The sequence below is a fragment of the Ciconia boyciana genome, chromosome 6 (assembly GCF_034638445.1).
Source record: "Ciconia boyciana chromosome 6, ASM3463844v1, whole genome shotgun sequence".
In the NCBI taxonomy this organism is placed as follows: Eukaryota; Metazoa; Chordata; class Aves; order Ciconiiformes; family Ciconiidae; genus Ciconia; species Ciconia boyciana.
Genome location: NC_132939.1, coordinates 12,849,787 through 12,867,188, shown reverse-complemented (window position 1 = coordinate 12,867,188; position 17,402 = coordinate 12,849,787). Strand labels below are relative to the sequence as shown.

Here is a 17,402-nt window from a genome sequence, read left to right as displayed (position 1 = left end):
CCAACAGGGGGACCCGCTGGAACGACACACTTCTTGTCCCCCCGGGTGGCAGTGGGGGCACCCTGACTCCTTGCGAGGCCTTCCTGGAGGAGCTCCTGCACCCGGCCCTCATTGATCCGGGGGAAGGGGAGGATGTGAACCCGTAAGTGGGAGCCCTCCGTGGGCCGCGGCACTTTCTGGAATGCTATGTGGGGATTGGGATTCTCCTGCAGGTCACAAGCAAAAGGTTATACACAAATGTATTACGTGGTGCTCCCATTTGTCTCATCCAATTTTATTGCTGTTTTGTGTATCTGTCATACCTGAAAGATTAAGAAGCCAAGTATCTAATGCAGCCAACTAATATCATGTTTCATATTCATATCACCCTTGATTCATTATCTGTAATACTTCAACTTTGTTAAAGGCTTTTATAAAATCATTTCTGTCAACATGCAAAATTCAAAAAGAAAGAGAGCAAAAGAAAATCACCGCTTAACTTAAGTTGATTTTATGCAGCTTAATGAATATTTAGGACTTGAATAGGAAGTTTGACAGTCAACCTCTTAATTAGAGAGGGTTGAAGAATATTAAAACATATAATCTCTTCACTGAGTACTGAGAAATATTCTCATCTTGATCAAGACTACGAAGTGAAAATTCATTTTTATACCATGTTGTATCAAACTATGGCCGTCCCTCATTAGGGACCAATTTTCTATCTTCGGTATGTCCTATAAAAATATGTCACACAGCTCACTGTTTGCACTAAAAAAAAGTGAAAAAAGTTAGTACAGGTGATCAAAGAGAGTAAATGACAGGCCTAAACTACAAGGAAAGTAAAAAAGCTGTCACATCAGATTTTGGGGCGTTCTCAAAGGATAGAAAAGACTTCTATCGTTGCAAAACTTGTAGAATTTCCACTGTGAAAATAAATGTTTGCCTACATGATTTTTCACTCTTATGGTCTTTGTTTTCTTTTTCTTTAAAAGAAAATGTAATAAGCAGCCCCAAAGAAAGCTTTTATCCTTGCTTTTGGGTTTTCTTGCAGAGGTCTTCAGAATTAAAAAAATTAAAAAATCAGTTTCACATTGAAGAACACTGACTTGTTTTACCAAAATAATTGCTGCATCTGCTACTATGTAATTATTATGTTTGTCTTGATCTCAACATTATCATGCAATACTGCAATACTGAAGACATTAACAAAATACGCCCTGTACCATACAACGGAGATGTGACTGTATGTGGGATATTTGAAGACTTGCTCTATGTAGATAAGCTCTGTTGGCATTTGTCCATACCAGATGCAGTATCAGTGCAATGTGTGTTCCTATATGCGGACATGCATCTTCTGCCTCTTGGTGTTCAGCAACTGGACAGACCATGTACATCACAAACCACTAAGTTTCACTCAACTGCATCCACATTGATTTCAGCTTGTTTAAAATACACTTTCCAGAAAGATATCCTGAAGAGAGTGAGGTACGAAAATTCACTATTTCTTTTAATTTTTTCCTCAAATGGTTAATCATCTTTCCTGATTGGGTTTTTTTTAGCTTCAGGTTGTACCTTTTCCAAAATACAGCTGAGATCTACATGTTCCACAAGGATTCTACCACCATTCACAGGATCACATCTCACGTCTTGAGAAGTGTAACAATCAATCAAACAAAACAGGATATTTTAATCTCTTCGTTCATATACCAGGGGTTATCATTAATCATGTTTTGAATTTACTGTTATCCAATTTGACTCTATGCTGTTACTTATTACTGGCTATGTACCACTGCCAAAGAGTGCTACTCAATCAGTTAGGTTTCTGTTGTACAAGCACAACTAGCTTGCAATAAAACTTGTAAACAGGAGCTAGCTTGATACTTTCGTTTACAGGAGCAAAAGGCAACAAGGAGATGAAATGCATCAACTTGAAAAACAGCAGTCAAAACAAACCAGCTACTTAGCCATACAAATTCTCTGCAGAAAAAAGTTTAATGAAACAAGCGAATAATCTAGCTAGGGGGATAAAAGCAGCAGATGCCAGAAGCAGCAAGGCAGGGAAAGGGAACACAATCTCAGCAGGGGCTAACAGATGACATATAACAGAAAAAGCCAGAAAGGGAGAATAACTATTCCACATTCCATTTCATGGAGAAGACAGATCCAGAGGAAAGATACAGAAAGAGTTACTTTAATCTTGGCCATCACAAACCTAATCTCAGCTGTATATGCTACTAGGAGTGTAGGTCTAGTGTCTTCAACTACTGAAGCAGTATGTGCCAAAAACTTGTCTACGTTTTCCACTTGTACCAGCTAGACTAATACAAACATTATCTCTCCCTAACAAACCTTGTTTCTCATATGTATCTAGCCTGGCATGGCTACAATATGACGACTATTTAAACCGAGGAAGAAGATGTCACAATATGTCATGCAGTGAGTTTAAAATCAGGCAGGTCTAGGCATAACTTACAGAAGCAATGTTACTCATCACAGTGCTTTATTCAAAGACAGCTGTATGCATAACTACTAAAAATCTGACTTTTAAATACATTAAGTCATTGACTTAGTGGTAGTGAAGTAGCAGGTCAATCACAATGCCATAAATAAGTCTCATCATAAGAAAGACTAAAATGAATTAGTTTTGACACTGCTTTTAAGAAAGAATGTAACTGAAAAGTTGCACATATGCACATTCACTTATAGGCTCTTTCATTCTAAAAAGGATCTATATCCACTAGAAAACAAATACAAATGTTCACCATCTTCTTTGGAGTAATTTAGTATCATAACACTGATGAGATGTGATGTGATGGTTGGAGGCCATCTTGGGCATAGCGATCACGAAATGATAGTTTTTGATTCTCAGAGAAGTAAGGAGGGAGGTTAGCAAAACTGCCACTTTGGACTTCCGGAGGGCAGACTTTGGCCTGTTTAAGAGACTGGTTGACAGAGTCCCCTGGGAGGCAGTCCTGAAGGGCAAAGGAGTCCAGGAAGGCTGGACAGCCTTCAAGAAGGAAATCTTGAAGGCACAAGAGCAGGCCATCCCCATGTGCTGAAAGACAAGCTGGTGGGGAATAAGATCAGCCTGGCTGAACAGAAAGCTTTGGCTGGAACTCAGGAGGAAAAAAAAAAAAAAAAAAAGAGTTTATGACCTTTGGAAGAAGTGGTAGGCCACTCAGGAGGACCACAAGGATGTCTGGAGGTTATGCAGGGATGTTTCTATGTTTTATAAATGTTTCTATAAATGTTTTATAAATGTTTCTATAAATACATTAGCAACAAAAGGAGGGCGAAGGAGAATCTCCATCCTTTATTGGATGTGGGGGGAAACATAGTGACAAAGGATGAGGAAAAGGCTGAGGTACTTAATGCCTTCTTTGCCTCAGCCTTTAATAGTAAGACGAGTTGTTCTCTGGGTACCCAGTCCCCTGAGACAGGGATAAGGAGCAGAATGAAGTCCCCATAAACCAAGGGGAAATGGTTAGTGACCTGCTACACCACTTAGACACATGCAAGTCTATGGGGCCAGATGGGATCCACCCAAGGGTACTGAGGGAGCTGGCAGAAGTGCTCACTGAGCCCCTTTCAATCATTTATCAGCAGTCCTGGCTAGCCAGGGAGGTCCCAGACAACTAGAGGCTTGCCCATCTTGAAGAAGGGCTAGAAGGAGGATCCGGGGAACTACAGACTTGTCAGTCTGACCTCGGTGCCAAGGAAGGTTATGGAGCAGATCATCTTGAGTGCTATCACGCGGCACGTGCAGGACAACCAGGTGATCAGGCCCAGTCAGCATGGGTTTATGAAAGGCAGGTCCTGCTTGACCAACCTGATCTCCTTCTATGACAAGGTGACCCACTTAGTGGATGAGGGAAAGGCTGTGGATGTTGCCTACCTAGACTTTAGTAAAGCATTTGACACTGTCTCCCACAGCATTCTCCTGGAGAAACTGGCTGCTCATGGCTTGGACAGGTGTCCTCTTCGCTGGGTAAAGAACTGGCTGGATGGCCGGGCCCAAAGAGTGGTGGTGAATGGAGTTAAATCCAGTTGGTGGCCGGTCACAAGTGGTGCTCCCAAGGGCTCGGTATTGGGGCCAGTTCTGTTTAATATCTTTATCAGTGATCTGGACAAGGGGATCGAGTGCACTCTCAGTAAGTTTGCAGATGACACCAAGTTGTGCGGGAGTGTTGATCTGCTGGAAGGGAGGAAGGTTCTGCAGAGGGACCTGGACAGGCTGCATCGATGGGCCGAGGTCAATTGTATGGGGTTCAACAAGGCCAAGTGTCGGGTCCTGCACTTGGGTCACAACAACCCCATGCAACGCTACAGGCTTGGGGAAGAGGGGCTGGAAAGCTGCCAGGCAGAGAAGGACCTGGGGGTGCTGGTTGACAGCCACCTGAACATGAGCCAGCAGTGTGCCCAGGTGGCCAAGAAAGCCAATGGCATCCTGGCTTGTATCAGAAATAGTGTGGCCAGCAGGACTAGGGCAGTGATCGTGCCCCTGTACTCAGCACTGGTGAGGCCACACCTCAAATACTGTGTTCAGTTTTGGGCCCCTCACTACAAGAAAGACACTGAGGTGCTGGAGCGTGTCCAGAGAAGGGCAGTGAAGCTGGTGAAGGGTCTGGAGAACAAGACTTATGAGGAGCAGCACAATATTTATGGGATAGTAGCACAATAATCATATGCTTATAACATTACAGCCCTAGCTCTTGGGGAAATCAAAACTTTTAAAAGACAGATTGATTTTAAAGAATCTTTAGTGCAATACTGCTCATTTTTTTCTGCTATATCTTCCCCAAATTTGAATTCACTCATCTTTGCCATCTGATCAAAACGAATCAGATTAGTTTACTTTAATATTGCCCATTGGCTTTCCCATGAAACTAACAGTTCTGAGTGTCACGGAACTGTCAACTAATATACCTTCTGACAGCATTAACCTCAAAGAGAGACCTGAATTTGGAAAATGCCTGTTGCTATATACAGCACCACTATTAAATTAGTAGTAGAGAATTTAATATTCATTCAGAATTTTTTATTTCTAATAACTTAATTTTAGCTCTTAATAGAAGATTATTCCATCAGTACTTACTGTTAAGAGAACACTATAGGATGAGGAGGTATACCATGGAATAAATAATATTTTACTACAGATGAAATCTCATAGATGAAATGAATCTATGTAACAAATATTCTGATGCCTGATGTTTCTCTTAATTTTCCACAACATACATTCTCTTATCATAAGTCTGAAGTGTCAGTGAGAGGATATTCCAGTATCTTGGTGTTAAGATACTCCAATAAGTATGCTACACCACACATGGACAAGAAACATTTCATACACATTTTTAAATGTAAAATGGTTTTAGTCCACAAAGATGTATTGCTCTCTCTTCTACTGTCAACAAGGTAGATTAAAATGTGCATAAATTCTTTCCTTCAAAAAAAAGTGTAACAGTCATTTGGCAATTTCAGAGGAAAAGAGAGATGGAGCGACTCAGTGAATAAGTGTGTCTGAAGACAGACACACAAATTCTGCAACGAAGGACAATATTAAAGCCAGACTAACCTCATTTCACACCCCTTACTACTCACACATTCCATTTACTTGAAATATATAGATGTATTTTTCCATCCAAAATCTACTGACACAAAAGATTGTTGAATGCACTGGTTGTAAAGATTTGGATTTCCTATGGAGATGATACTAATTTTACCCCAAACAAAGATTGCATTGACACTGACAAAATGCTTAAAGGCAACTCATTTTGGAAAAAAAAGACACATACAACCCAAGGCCCCTCCCCATCCCCAAAACACCCTGGAACTTAGCAGTACTTAGTAATTCTTGTGATTTTTTTAAATAGAAGTGTACATGTAAATCATAGTTTTGGGGAAGTGGGATATAGAAGAGAAAGGGTGATAAAGGTGTTAACTGACTGTGTAATAGATCTTGCTCTGTGGAGTCTGAACAACGACAGGAAGTGTTGAGGGGGAGGGAGATTAGCTGATGCCAAAAAAGAAAGAAATAAACAACAACAAAAAAACCAAGCTAATGGAATGGTAAGAGATTTTAGAAAAGCACCATGTAACATAAAGGCATGATAGGAAGGCAAGAATGAAACTGGAAATGGTATTCCAGGAAACCTAAAGAGTCCAAGAAACAGGCTGTGAGAAATGAAATAAGAGTGCTTTCTGAGCACACAAATATTGGGGACAGGGTTGCACAGCAGGAAAGATCTGCTGAAAGTATACATTATGCCAAACTGGATGTACAGTTTTCATATGGAAAAGTGTTGAGAGGCAAGAAAAGAGATGTATTTGGCACGGACAGGTTGCAGCAGAGAAAATAACAGTTTATAAAGATTATGTGAATACACACTAAGAAAATAGAACGCTAAGTAGCAGTAGCTATATGTAAATCAATATTAGCATTAATAAATCAATATTACTATATTGAACTTCCTTAACATGTAAAAAATTGGTGACACCTACAGTTCCAAAGTCTTTTGTCATAATGCAGATGATGACGTACCACAAGCAGTCATTTCCATTTTCAGATACTGTATCAATCTCAGAAATAAGAATTTTAACGTTACTATCTCAACTGTAGAAGTGCAGCAGGTATAGTAAACTTACATTTTTGAAGAGCTGTTCTGCAAGTTCTCTAACATGTTTTATCATTTTTGGTGGATTACCTTCCTCAGCTTTAATTCTTTCAACTTCAAAGGCTACCAACTTTAAAACAACAAGAACAACAAAAGAATAAAAATGTTGATAATGCAACTAAAAGTAATTTCTTTCCTATTTAAGTTATGAAATATTAATCTTAAATTGAAATTCAGCAAAGAAAACTGAACACTGAAAAATGTGCAATGTCACGCTCTGGAACATGAGACATTTTCACTTTCTTATAGAGCTCCTGTTACCAGATTTTATAGTCCTACCTAACTCAGAAAGTCCTACGTACCTTATACATTCCTTTAACATTTCTAATACCACAATCCGTATTTCTCATATATACTACTACGCAGAATTAATACCAAACTCCATTTGTACTCTACATTCAAATAAAAGCGAGCACAGTAAAAATATGGCATTACTTTTTAAAAGAAAAATGTTTGTCCCAGTTTATACTGTTGGGTATGTATTTAATTTAATATTTTTCAATTACTTTTTCAATGTTTCTAAGAATATAATTAAATTACTCAAAATAATTCTGTACTAGCACATGTGATGCATTATGAAGTTCCAAACCTGACAATAGGAACGGCATTACCATGATTTATACAACTGTTTAAGTTCATAAATATAAGCAGGGCATAATTTTATGGAAGTAAGCTAGAAATGTATGCTTAGTAGAAAATGAGAATTGAGAAGTTTAGTATAAACTTTGTATAATAAACAGGGAGGATTCAGAAGCATTTCAATAGTTTTTCACATGCTGAAATATCATAGGTACATTTTAATTTCCTTGGGAATATAGAAACAGTTTTCACCTCATCAAAAAGATCACAGGCTCTGAAAGGAGGACCCCTCTCTGACACAAAACCAGCAAATGCCATTCCATTGAGAACTTTGGTTAGAAAGTCATTCTCAATTAAGCCTCGCTGCCCCAAGAAGGCTGCCTGCAATAAAGATAGAAGAAAAAGCATTTATTTTATCAGTATCAAAACTACAACCATTTATGTACTAGCAGTTAAACATTTTCACCAGCTTATAGTAATATGTGGTACTTTCTAATTGAATCTTTTATGTTACTTAGTATCTTTTCATACCTAAATTCAGGAGTGATGCAACAGGAAGTTTGATGCACACATTTTATAAATCTCACAGGCAATAATAGAAAACTAGTACTTTCAAGTATTGTTTTCTAATTACACACATATGTTTTCAAAATTCCTTAATGATTCCTCAAACGTTTCTTTGTATTAAATTTTAATGTTAACTGTTTCACATTTCATCACTGTCCCTGCAATTAGTCCCACTAAAATGCATTGATATAGTGCTATGTCAAAATGATATGCTTATCACATGTAGATTTTATTTTTTTTTTAAACTTTAACACTTGTTCAAAAGGCAAGCTCATGGGAATAATGTGATGCAAATGAATACTAACTTAATATACATAACTGCTTCTCTTTTACCTTATGGAAATGAATTACTGGTTCAGCGTGAATTCTGATCAGCTGAAGACATGACCGGTATCCTTGGAAAAGTTGTGCAAATAGCCTAAGGAAGATTGCTCGCACTTCTTTATCCTGTAAGCAGTAATTCAATATGCTGTCAAAACATTTTCATATTCTAAACTTTTCCACACTTTGTATAAAGCTATCTGAGAAACACCTACAAATTCACCAGACAATGCAGCAGCGTAGCATACGAAGTGGAGATACGTGTACACGTATGAAGTTATCTTATATGAGGCTACAGTTTCACTGACTTGTCCTGAGATGGCAATGATAGATTTAGTACATATCCACTGCTTTAGTCCTACTGCTCTTTTCTATGCCTGCACAGAAGCCTCTGGGCAATGCAACTGTAACTGTTGGGGTGGTCATGGGATGAACCACATGAAGGAACTGCCATGAGAGAAAACCGATACTAAATAAAGGAAAGAGGGTATTTTAGCCTGGATTTATTCCCTAAAATAAATGTGGCTCTGCAGCACTACACAAGCAGTGCCATTGGAGTGGGCAGGGGTGGCAGGGAACCACAGCAGCCTAAGCTGGCATTGCTGCTGCTGAGGGAACCTGGCTCAGAGCATCACCATAGTCATCTGCTGTGGCTCTGCCAGCTGAGAAGACTGCTCTAAGTTTGCTCAGCTACTTGTCTAGGACTCTTCCAACTCATGTCTTCACTTGCCAATCTACTGCAGCCAAAATAAGCCAGGGTTAGTTTAAAAAGTTTAGCATAGTAGATCTTTAAAGTCCTGGTTTATTTTGATTTAAATGAGTAAGGGAGTGCTTAGATGAACATCCACGGGTTAATGGAAATTATGTGAACAGTTGGGGGCAGACTTGGGGCAGTGACATCTTCAGCTGGCCCAGATGCAACTAAAGGCTGTGATCAGATCCTGTGCCGCCCACGTTATTTTATCTTAGCTCAGGTACCTACTCAGACTGCTGCCACGTTTAAAACCAGAGGTCCTAAAAATTGTTTTATGACCTCGGGTTTTTATGGTGTCTCAAAGGACTTTTAAAACAAACTCTAACTTTAAAAGTTACAAGCAGCAAAGAATATTAGATTAATGAATCAGGTAAACAGCCGATCAGCCAATCAACAAACACACACAACCTAAATAAGTTAAAGATTGTAATGAGTTTTTAAAGAAATGAGTTTAGGTATATACAAGATTCTATACAGCTGTCCTACTGGAATATTTTTCTAGATGTCTAGATGTCTTTTCTTCTTCTCTAGAACATGATCGGTTCCTTACTTAATTTTGTAAGGGCTCACTTTACTGAGAGATATTCTCATTTTCATTGTGTCCAGGCTGCTCTCTAGGATTTTAGTGGGTAAATTTGTACCCTGACTTTTTGGACCACTTGAAAACATGGTCGTTTCTTTCAGATTTATCAAAATTCTTATTTCGATACAAAATTATATTAATTTATATCTTCACCATTCAAAGTGACATCTTAGCTGAATTTTGACATTAGTTTAAATGAACTCTGGATGACATTATCTGCCTTCATCAATGAAAAAAAACAATCTTAAAGCAAGAAATAAGAACAACAAATATATTGTACCACTTCAGAGTTTCACATTTTTGAATACACCTACACAAAAAACCCAAGGTGAGTTCTTAAACTGTTTTGGCTTTTGGATTTTAGTTTGGAGTACCAACTCACGTTCAATTCTAGACACTCCTACAAGCTAAAACCAGCAGCTTTACCAAGTTGTTAAGTTACCATGGCTTCACAACTACTTTTAATCTAAATTAACTAGGTTTTAGTAGAAAACTTTCTACAAACTGTTTTTAGCATAGACAATTACCTATTGTTTCACTCAGGCTGAGATTCATTAAAGCCAAATCCAATGCTAAAACATACAACTCCTTTCACAATATGTCCAAGCATACAATGCATAATAATTATCATTATTGTTGTAAAACCAGTGACTTCTGCTTTGCTGACACAGTTACCACTTCTATCTTTACTCATATTTACTCTAAAATCTATATCTTGAATGACATTTTTAATGTTTCTGAACTTTGTTTTCTTGGGGGAGGGATGGGGGGGGGTGGGGTGAGGTGTCTATAAGGGAACTTAATTTTAACATTTACACACACAAAAAGACCAGTTTGTCCACTCATGTAAAATTCTGCAGCTTTACTGGTCTACAAAACAGAGAAGGCACAGATTTAACTCAACAGACAGCAATATTAAAAGAAAATAAGGTGCTTCCATATTAATACAAATAGTTTTATAAAAACTTCTAACCTATTAGAATGCTATTAGAGGGCAGAATGCAAAGTCCAATGACATTTCTTTGCTCCACCAATAATACTATAAAGGATATGGAAAAGAAAACACAAAATAGAAATTCTAAAAAGAAAGTTAGACTAAAATTTCAACAGTTTTCTACTTAAGAAAGTCAGACATAACACAGAAATCTTACCAGCATTTTTGAGTGTGATAAAGCTGTTCGTGGGGGAGGGAATGCATAATCTGCTGTTTCCAAATCAGGATGCAAAACCTAGAGAATTTTTTAAACAAATTTTTTTCCCCTCATTTTGCTGAAGAAAGGACAAATTATTTTTTTCTTCTTTCTCAAATTAAAATTCACTGATATTAAGTACCTCAAATAACAGCTTGAATTAAATTATGAAGACTATGGAAATAAAGGTGGGATTAATTTCTCAGCTTCAGGTTTCTATAAGTGAGCTAGTTAGCAGTTGTTTCTATAAGTGAGCTAGAGCTAGTTGTTTAGAAGCCTCCCAATAAGGTGTTTTCTAACTTATGACGATGACAGTAAAAAGACAAATGGAACTAATTTTTTTTGTGATTCCTTGATGTAGAATCAATCATTCCTGAATATTGATACAGGGGCATCATACAAATAAACTTTAAGACCAATTGGTTATTCATTTGTTAAACTTCAAGGCAATGTACAGTTGAAATGAATTTATGAAAGCAGAAAAGAAGCTAAAACAAATAGTAACAATGCTGCTCAAACACTGAGGTTGAACTCTTATTAAAAATCATTATTAGGAAGGAAAAATCACTAACTTCCTCTTGAACAGTGAAAAAAAAATTTTAGTAGTAAATTACTGATGATATTAACTCTAAATTCAGATAATCAGTTCTTCTAAAAACAGCAATGTTGGCAGGGATCGTAGTTTTAAATCTCATATTGCCAGTGTGTTTGAAAGCGATTTAATACTTAAATTCATTTTTCATTCTTTAAAAACAGGTGAGAGGATAGAAAATGAGGTTTGTATCAAAACATACTAGAGAAAGAGCCATTTGAGTCTGATGCAACAGTGGCTCTGGCAGCTGAGAAAGATGAATACATTCAGGAATTTTAATTGTGCCTCCATCCAGGTCTGCTATGATTACATCTAACTGTAAGGAACAAACAAAAATATTATTGGTAGTGTATACTGTGAGCATAGTTTAAAAACACAACAGTCCAAATTTCATTATCTGCACATAAGTTAAAATAAACAAATTAAAACAGTATTAACTTTAATGCATAGAATGCTTTTGATAAATGAAATACTCCCAATACTTCATATTACTGAATCTATCTGTGAAAAATGAATGTAAACCAAAGAAAGTGAAATTAGGCCAAACTTTCAAAAGCAACTTCTGTTTCTGGATGTTCCAGGTCTGTGTTCAGTGATCTAACAGGCTGTTTGCAAAAGGACACAGTGAGGACAACCGTAAGTAAAATTACATGTTTCTAGGTACCTCTGTAACTCTGGTTCAGTTTCTCCAAGCACGTGCTTACAAAGTAAGGATAAAATAAAATAATTGAGGATACATTTGAAAATTGTTAATTGTTCAAACTCAGGACAAATACATGACCAAGCTGGAAATGGATCCATTCCTTCCCATCCTGCACTATAATAAAATTGTTTCCCTCCTCTACTTTATAGTCTCAATGTATTTACAAAATAATTGATGCTTTTTCTTTTTTCTCCTCCTGATTGTCTTGCCTTGCCTTCTACAGTAGTATTTGAAAAGTATATGTATTCTTCATATAAACATTTCCAAAGCACAGAAAATCTCTGCAACTAAACATCACAAAAGACACTGTGACTATGAATATGGTGGGTAGATATACTTACAAGCTCATGAATGTCATTACGAAAGACAGAATGTACACCAATTATAAACGGTGTTGGTGAGCTGAGGACTTCCAATAGCTGTGCAGGAAGAATTGGAATATAGGGATAACTGTGAAAAGAATAAATAAAATAAAATAAAAGCTCCCAACTATCCTATAGGGCCGTTTTTTTTTCTTAAGAATAAATAAATAAATAAATGAAAATCTTCCTGTTATATATTAAAGTTACTATAAATACCTGTATTTTAAAAATACAAAAGATGAAAGTATTTATTACATGCTTCTTTATAAAGTGCCATGCTGTTAAAAGAACATCTGTCATGTAAACTCCAGAAATTATTATATTATAGGGTCTACAATTTATTGTAAGTAAGAGTATTTTGCAAAATAAGAAAAGACTATCCATATCTCTTACATTTATGTTATATGGACATTATATTTGTCCGCAACTTTTAGGTAACTAGGGACATTAAAGTTATGCATAATACTTCCATTTTAAAAAGATGGCTAGTTTTTGGCCAGCCACCTACAATTCAGCCTTTTGTAAAATATCATTAGTAAGAAATCTTTAAATGCAATCTTTCACTTTGATAATGAAATGACAACCAAACATTATGTATAGAATTCTATATTTCAGATATTGTTTACTTGATTTGACAATTTAAAAAAATTTAGTGTTTTCATCAGAGCAACATGAAAATCTGTATCTAAATTGATCAAAGCATTTCAACACCTAATTTATATTTATTAAAAAATTACATTCATGACTATTTCAGCATTAAGATATTCCAAAACTCACTTTCAATTTTTTTCCTTCCTATTCTATATTAAAATGAAGCCCATCTCTGAAATATTTTAAATAAAAATGTGCTACTAAAATACAAGCATCTTTTAAAACAGATGAGTCAGAATTAGATGTCTTCTTCCTAAAAAAGCCAAATAGCTTGACATTAAGTTTTCCATTTCAAAACACTGGATTCAGATGTGGCTTTTTAGAGAGAATCAATTTGTTAATTTAAATTCATTCTCTGGTGGACATTTGTCAGTGACTTAAAACTGTGATACAAGCTAATGTAGATGCTATCTTAGAACCACAGAATCTTTTGGGTTGTAAAGGGCCTCAGGAGATCACTTAGTCCAACCTTTTGCTCTAAGCAGGGTCAAGACTGAATCCAGATCAAGTTGCCCTGGGCTCTGTCCAGTTGGGTCCTGAAAACCTACAGGGGTGGAAGGACCACAGGCTCTCTATTCCACTGCTTAGTTATCCTCATAATAAAACATGTTTTCCCTGCATCCAGTGAGAAACCTCCCTCTCCCCTGTTTTGGTTTATGAACCCAATCTCTTGTTCTCCTGTCATGCACCTCCTCTTACTTGTTGGCAGGCTGTTATTAGGTTTCACCCATATCTTCTCCATGCATTTACTCATGGATCATCACTGTCAAGTTTTACAATCCAACTGATGTTGTGAGTAGGGTTTCTATTGTATTTGTAGGTTGGATGTTTCTCCTTTAATTGTTTCCACTGTCATGATGCAATCAGATTTTTATCAATGATGTGTACAGACTAGAACTTGTATATATGATCATGAGAACCTTTGCTTATTTGAACAAACATAGCACAAATCTTTTGTTAAGGACAATGTAATATAAGTTATAAAATGAGCTATAAAACTAGTCAAAGAGTTCAAAGATCACTCAACTCACCTATATTTGAGGGGAAACATCAAAGACTCCAGAGCCCTACAGGCATCACTGAGCCTCTGAAAACTTGCGGAGTGAAAGAGAACTTTATTTTCTGTAAGCACGGCACAGAATAAGCTGAGTACATTTTGGATTCCTTAAACAAACAAACAAACAAACAAAAACAAAAAAAAAAAGAGAGAGAGAAGAAAATAAAGAACTGTAACAACGTGCCAAAAGAAGACTCAAAATTACATTAAAATGTACCATTTTCTGGAGGAATTTTCAAAAAGCATATGATAAATGCATAAATTGCCAAACCCCAAGTTCTTCTATCTTTTATTTAACTAGTGCAGCTTCCTTTCTATTTTTCAGGTCACTAAAATACTATCTGAATGTATTGCCATATTTGAAATATATTGTATTATATGTTCCTTTCAATACCACTTTTAAGGATTTCCTCTTCTCAGCACAAATTGCAGCAATGCTTAATGACGACTTCAAACAGTATTATGTGTATCTTCTTCATAGCCTTCTGTGTATCTAGAATTCAATTCTGGTCACTGATCCAGGCTTAATCTTTATGTATCTCGGGGCGGGGGGGGGGGGGGGAGGAATCATACTGCTGAGCCCAGAAGAAAATGACAAAGACTTCCTAGTAAATACATTCATGCTTTATCCATGGAGAGCATTCTAGGAGTCACAAGGTTAAAAAAGGGCAGTAAGAACGTACATGTCATTAGAAGGGTATGTTAAAGAAGAGCTGACTGTTTAAACAAGCCCCACTAGATTTAGGGTAAGACTCATGAATTAGATGACTTTAAGACAATATAATTTACCTAGGAGACAAAGCCACGTGCTTTCAGGGCAGACCAAAAATATATTTCCTTTAAAACAAAGTCCCATCCTGAGAAGCAGACATGTCTGAGATATGTGAGATACGCTGAAATTTATGAAATTTCCTGAAATATGCTGGAATGTATGATGTTTCCCTGAGGACATAGCTTGTGTTATCAGTAAGACAGCCTGTATTACCTTTACAAAACTACTGCTTATCTTGCGATAACCTTCCCAATAAGAAGTGTGACTACTGAGAGCCACTATATTCATATGATAATTAACACTTTGTTTTCCTTTAGTAATTTTCATCACATGTTTTGACAAATCTTTTTTTTCTATGATGTTGTATGAAAATTTGCTTCACTGGAGTGGAGCTTGGTTCATAAATATGAAGGGACAAGGATTTAGAGAGGGTTTTTGAGAAAATGACTTAATTCTTAGGATGAACAAGTCAATAACATAATAGCTTGTGCTTTCAAAGTCCATTTTCCAAGAATCCTAAGGACAGACTCATGAAATCAAAGGCAGAGACTTGAGAGGACTCAAGGACAGAAGGCTTTGTTATAAGGCTGAGTGAGTTACTGTTGCAAATATTTGCTATTGTTTTCAGTGGCATAATTAATACTGTGTTAGTATAAAAAAAACTGCTTTATAATACACAATGTAAGGATAGTGTTAAAGAAAAAAACAATCTAGTTTCCTTATGTGAATGAAATAGCACTCATCAGTGAATGGTTAGAAGCTAACCTGAAATAGTGTCCTTGCTTGTGTATGTATGTACAAGGGTATGTATATATTTGAACACAAAGTTAGAAACTGCTGCCTGTTTAAAAAAAATCTCTGTAGGAAATTGAAAACTTGACTGCCCTTTTTATGCAAAACTGCCCTTGTTCCTTTCCCAAAAGATTTTTAAGATTGCTTTGGAGTATACTTTTTGTTTTAAACTAAGTTGTTGTTTTCAAGCTAAGTGGGTTTTTTACACCATTTCATTCCACATCAAATATCTTACTAAGACATTTAGGAATACTTTTGTGTTGTTGTTGTTTGTTTTTGTTTTTTGGTTTTTTTTTTTTTGGGGGGGGGGGGTGTTTGGTTTTTTTTTTGTTTTTTGTTTTTTTGTTTGTTTGTTTGTTTTACACATGACACTTTTTTTCCCCCATAATGACATACAGAAATTCTCAAATAATCCCCTATAAAACTTGAATGTTTGGGCAGGTATTACTGAGGAAAATAATCCCTACAAAACTCACAAATATTCACAACATTTGGTACAACTAAATTCTCTAAAAAAAACCAAACCAAACCAACCAACCAAAAACCAAAACCAAAACAACAACCCTTTTGTGATCAAAATATCTATAACTAAAAATTCTTGAAAAAAATGGTTGTCCATTCTGCATGTCTTAGAATTGCAACCTAGGCTGAGAGGTAACAGATATAAAATATTTTCTAGACATTATTGACTATAAATTGTGTTTCACAAAGAATGAAAACATGCCTTTACAGAAAGTATTCAACTGAAATCAAGCTGTGTAAAAAAACCAACCTTTTTTCTAGATATATGACATTCTCTTGCAGTGGACTATGATGATTCAAGAGTCTAGAAGGAATATCTTAATTCTAATACCTTTAAAAGTCCTCAAACTTATCCAGTATCAGCGTTTTTCACTTGAAATCTCTTCTGAATATAGGCTTCCTCATCAGATATCAAAACAATACACAATTCTCAATAGTACGTAATTAAAGCGCACTTTAAAAATGCTAAATTTTTACTTTAAAAATACATTAACAAAGTGGAAAGCAAAATTATTTGTTTATGTATACGGAGGACACCTGCAAGTACTTCATATTATTTGAACACTGGCCTTCTAAAAAGAAGATGTACACAAAACATTCTGACTTTCTAGTGTTGATACCTGTCTATGAAGCCAAAACAAAATATTATGGTTACAATGATTATTTTTGTTATATTAAAAAAACTGAGAACACATTGGCTGTACAGCACAAGATCATGCAGTCTCCTAGGGACTACTAAAATGATATACTATTGTATAGCTAATATAGGTAATCTTCATGTTCATATATAGCGTTAACTTGTATGTCTGTTAGATTTTTATCTTCACCACTGTGAGAAATGGGTTTTGGTAAGTGTCTTCAATTTACAGAAAGTTTTGAATGTCTAGTCAGTGTAAATTTTTTTTTTCTTGCTGACTTTTCTTGACAGTTTCTTTTAAGAACCCAAGTTCTTGTACACTGTTAGAAGACAGGTCAACACTCAGTGCTGAAGTTTCACTGAAGTTCAACTTCTCTACCTAATAGAGTATGATCTTGGTAACGAGAAAAATAAGGTCTTCGTTTGTGTAAAACTCAGGAACAAAAAAAAAGTACAACAACAACAAGTTTGTCACCTGAACTCAACTACAGTAAGCCTGGAGTTCACAAGTTCTACCTTCCTCCCAGGGTTTTACTGGAGGACAAAGGGACTATACTCAAAGGCAACACTTACTGGAATAAAAAGAAGGGAGAAAAGAAGAAAAAAACCAATGCTTTTTTTTATTATTATTTAAACTGTTAAGCAGTGATGATACAGTTTGTGAGCCTTT

General features: G+C 36.2%; 1 protein-coding gene across 8 annotated transcripts in view; it reads right to left on the bottom strand.

Moving 5' to 3' along the window:
* Positions 1–17,402, bottom strand: part of SBF2 (SET binding factor 2) — a 287,512-nt gene that overhangs the window by 109,499 nt on the left and 160,611 nt on the right. For 7 of the 8 annotated variants that reach the window (XM_072863648.1, XM_072863649.1, XM_072863646.1 and 4 more), the window contains 8 exons: positions 13,984–14,116; positions 12,281–12,389; positions 11,439–11,552; positions 10,606–10,683; positions 8,130–8,243; positions 7,482–7,610; positions 6,622–6,720; positions 2–206 (listed from right to left, as the gene is read on the bottom strand). In XM_072863648.1, the coding sequence (XP_072719749.1) occupies positions 2–206; positions 6,622–6,720; positions 7,482–7,610; positions 8,130–8,243; positions 10,606–10,683; positions 11,439–11,552; positions 12,281–12,389; positions 13,984–14,116 (981 nt within the window). The remainder of the gene's footprint in view (position 1; positions 207–6,621; positions 6,721–7,481; positions 7,611–8,129; positions 8,244–10,605; positions 10,684–11,438; positions 11,553–12,280; positions 12,390–13,983; positions 14,117–17,402) is intronic. The other variant, XM_072863651.1, reaches the window with a different exon arrangement.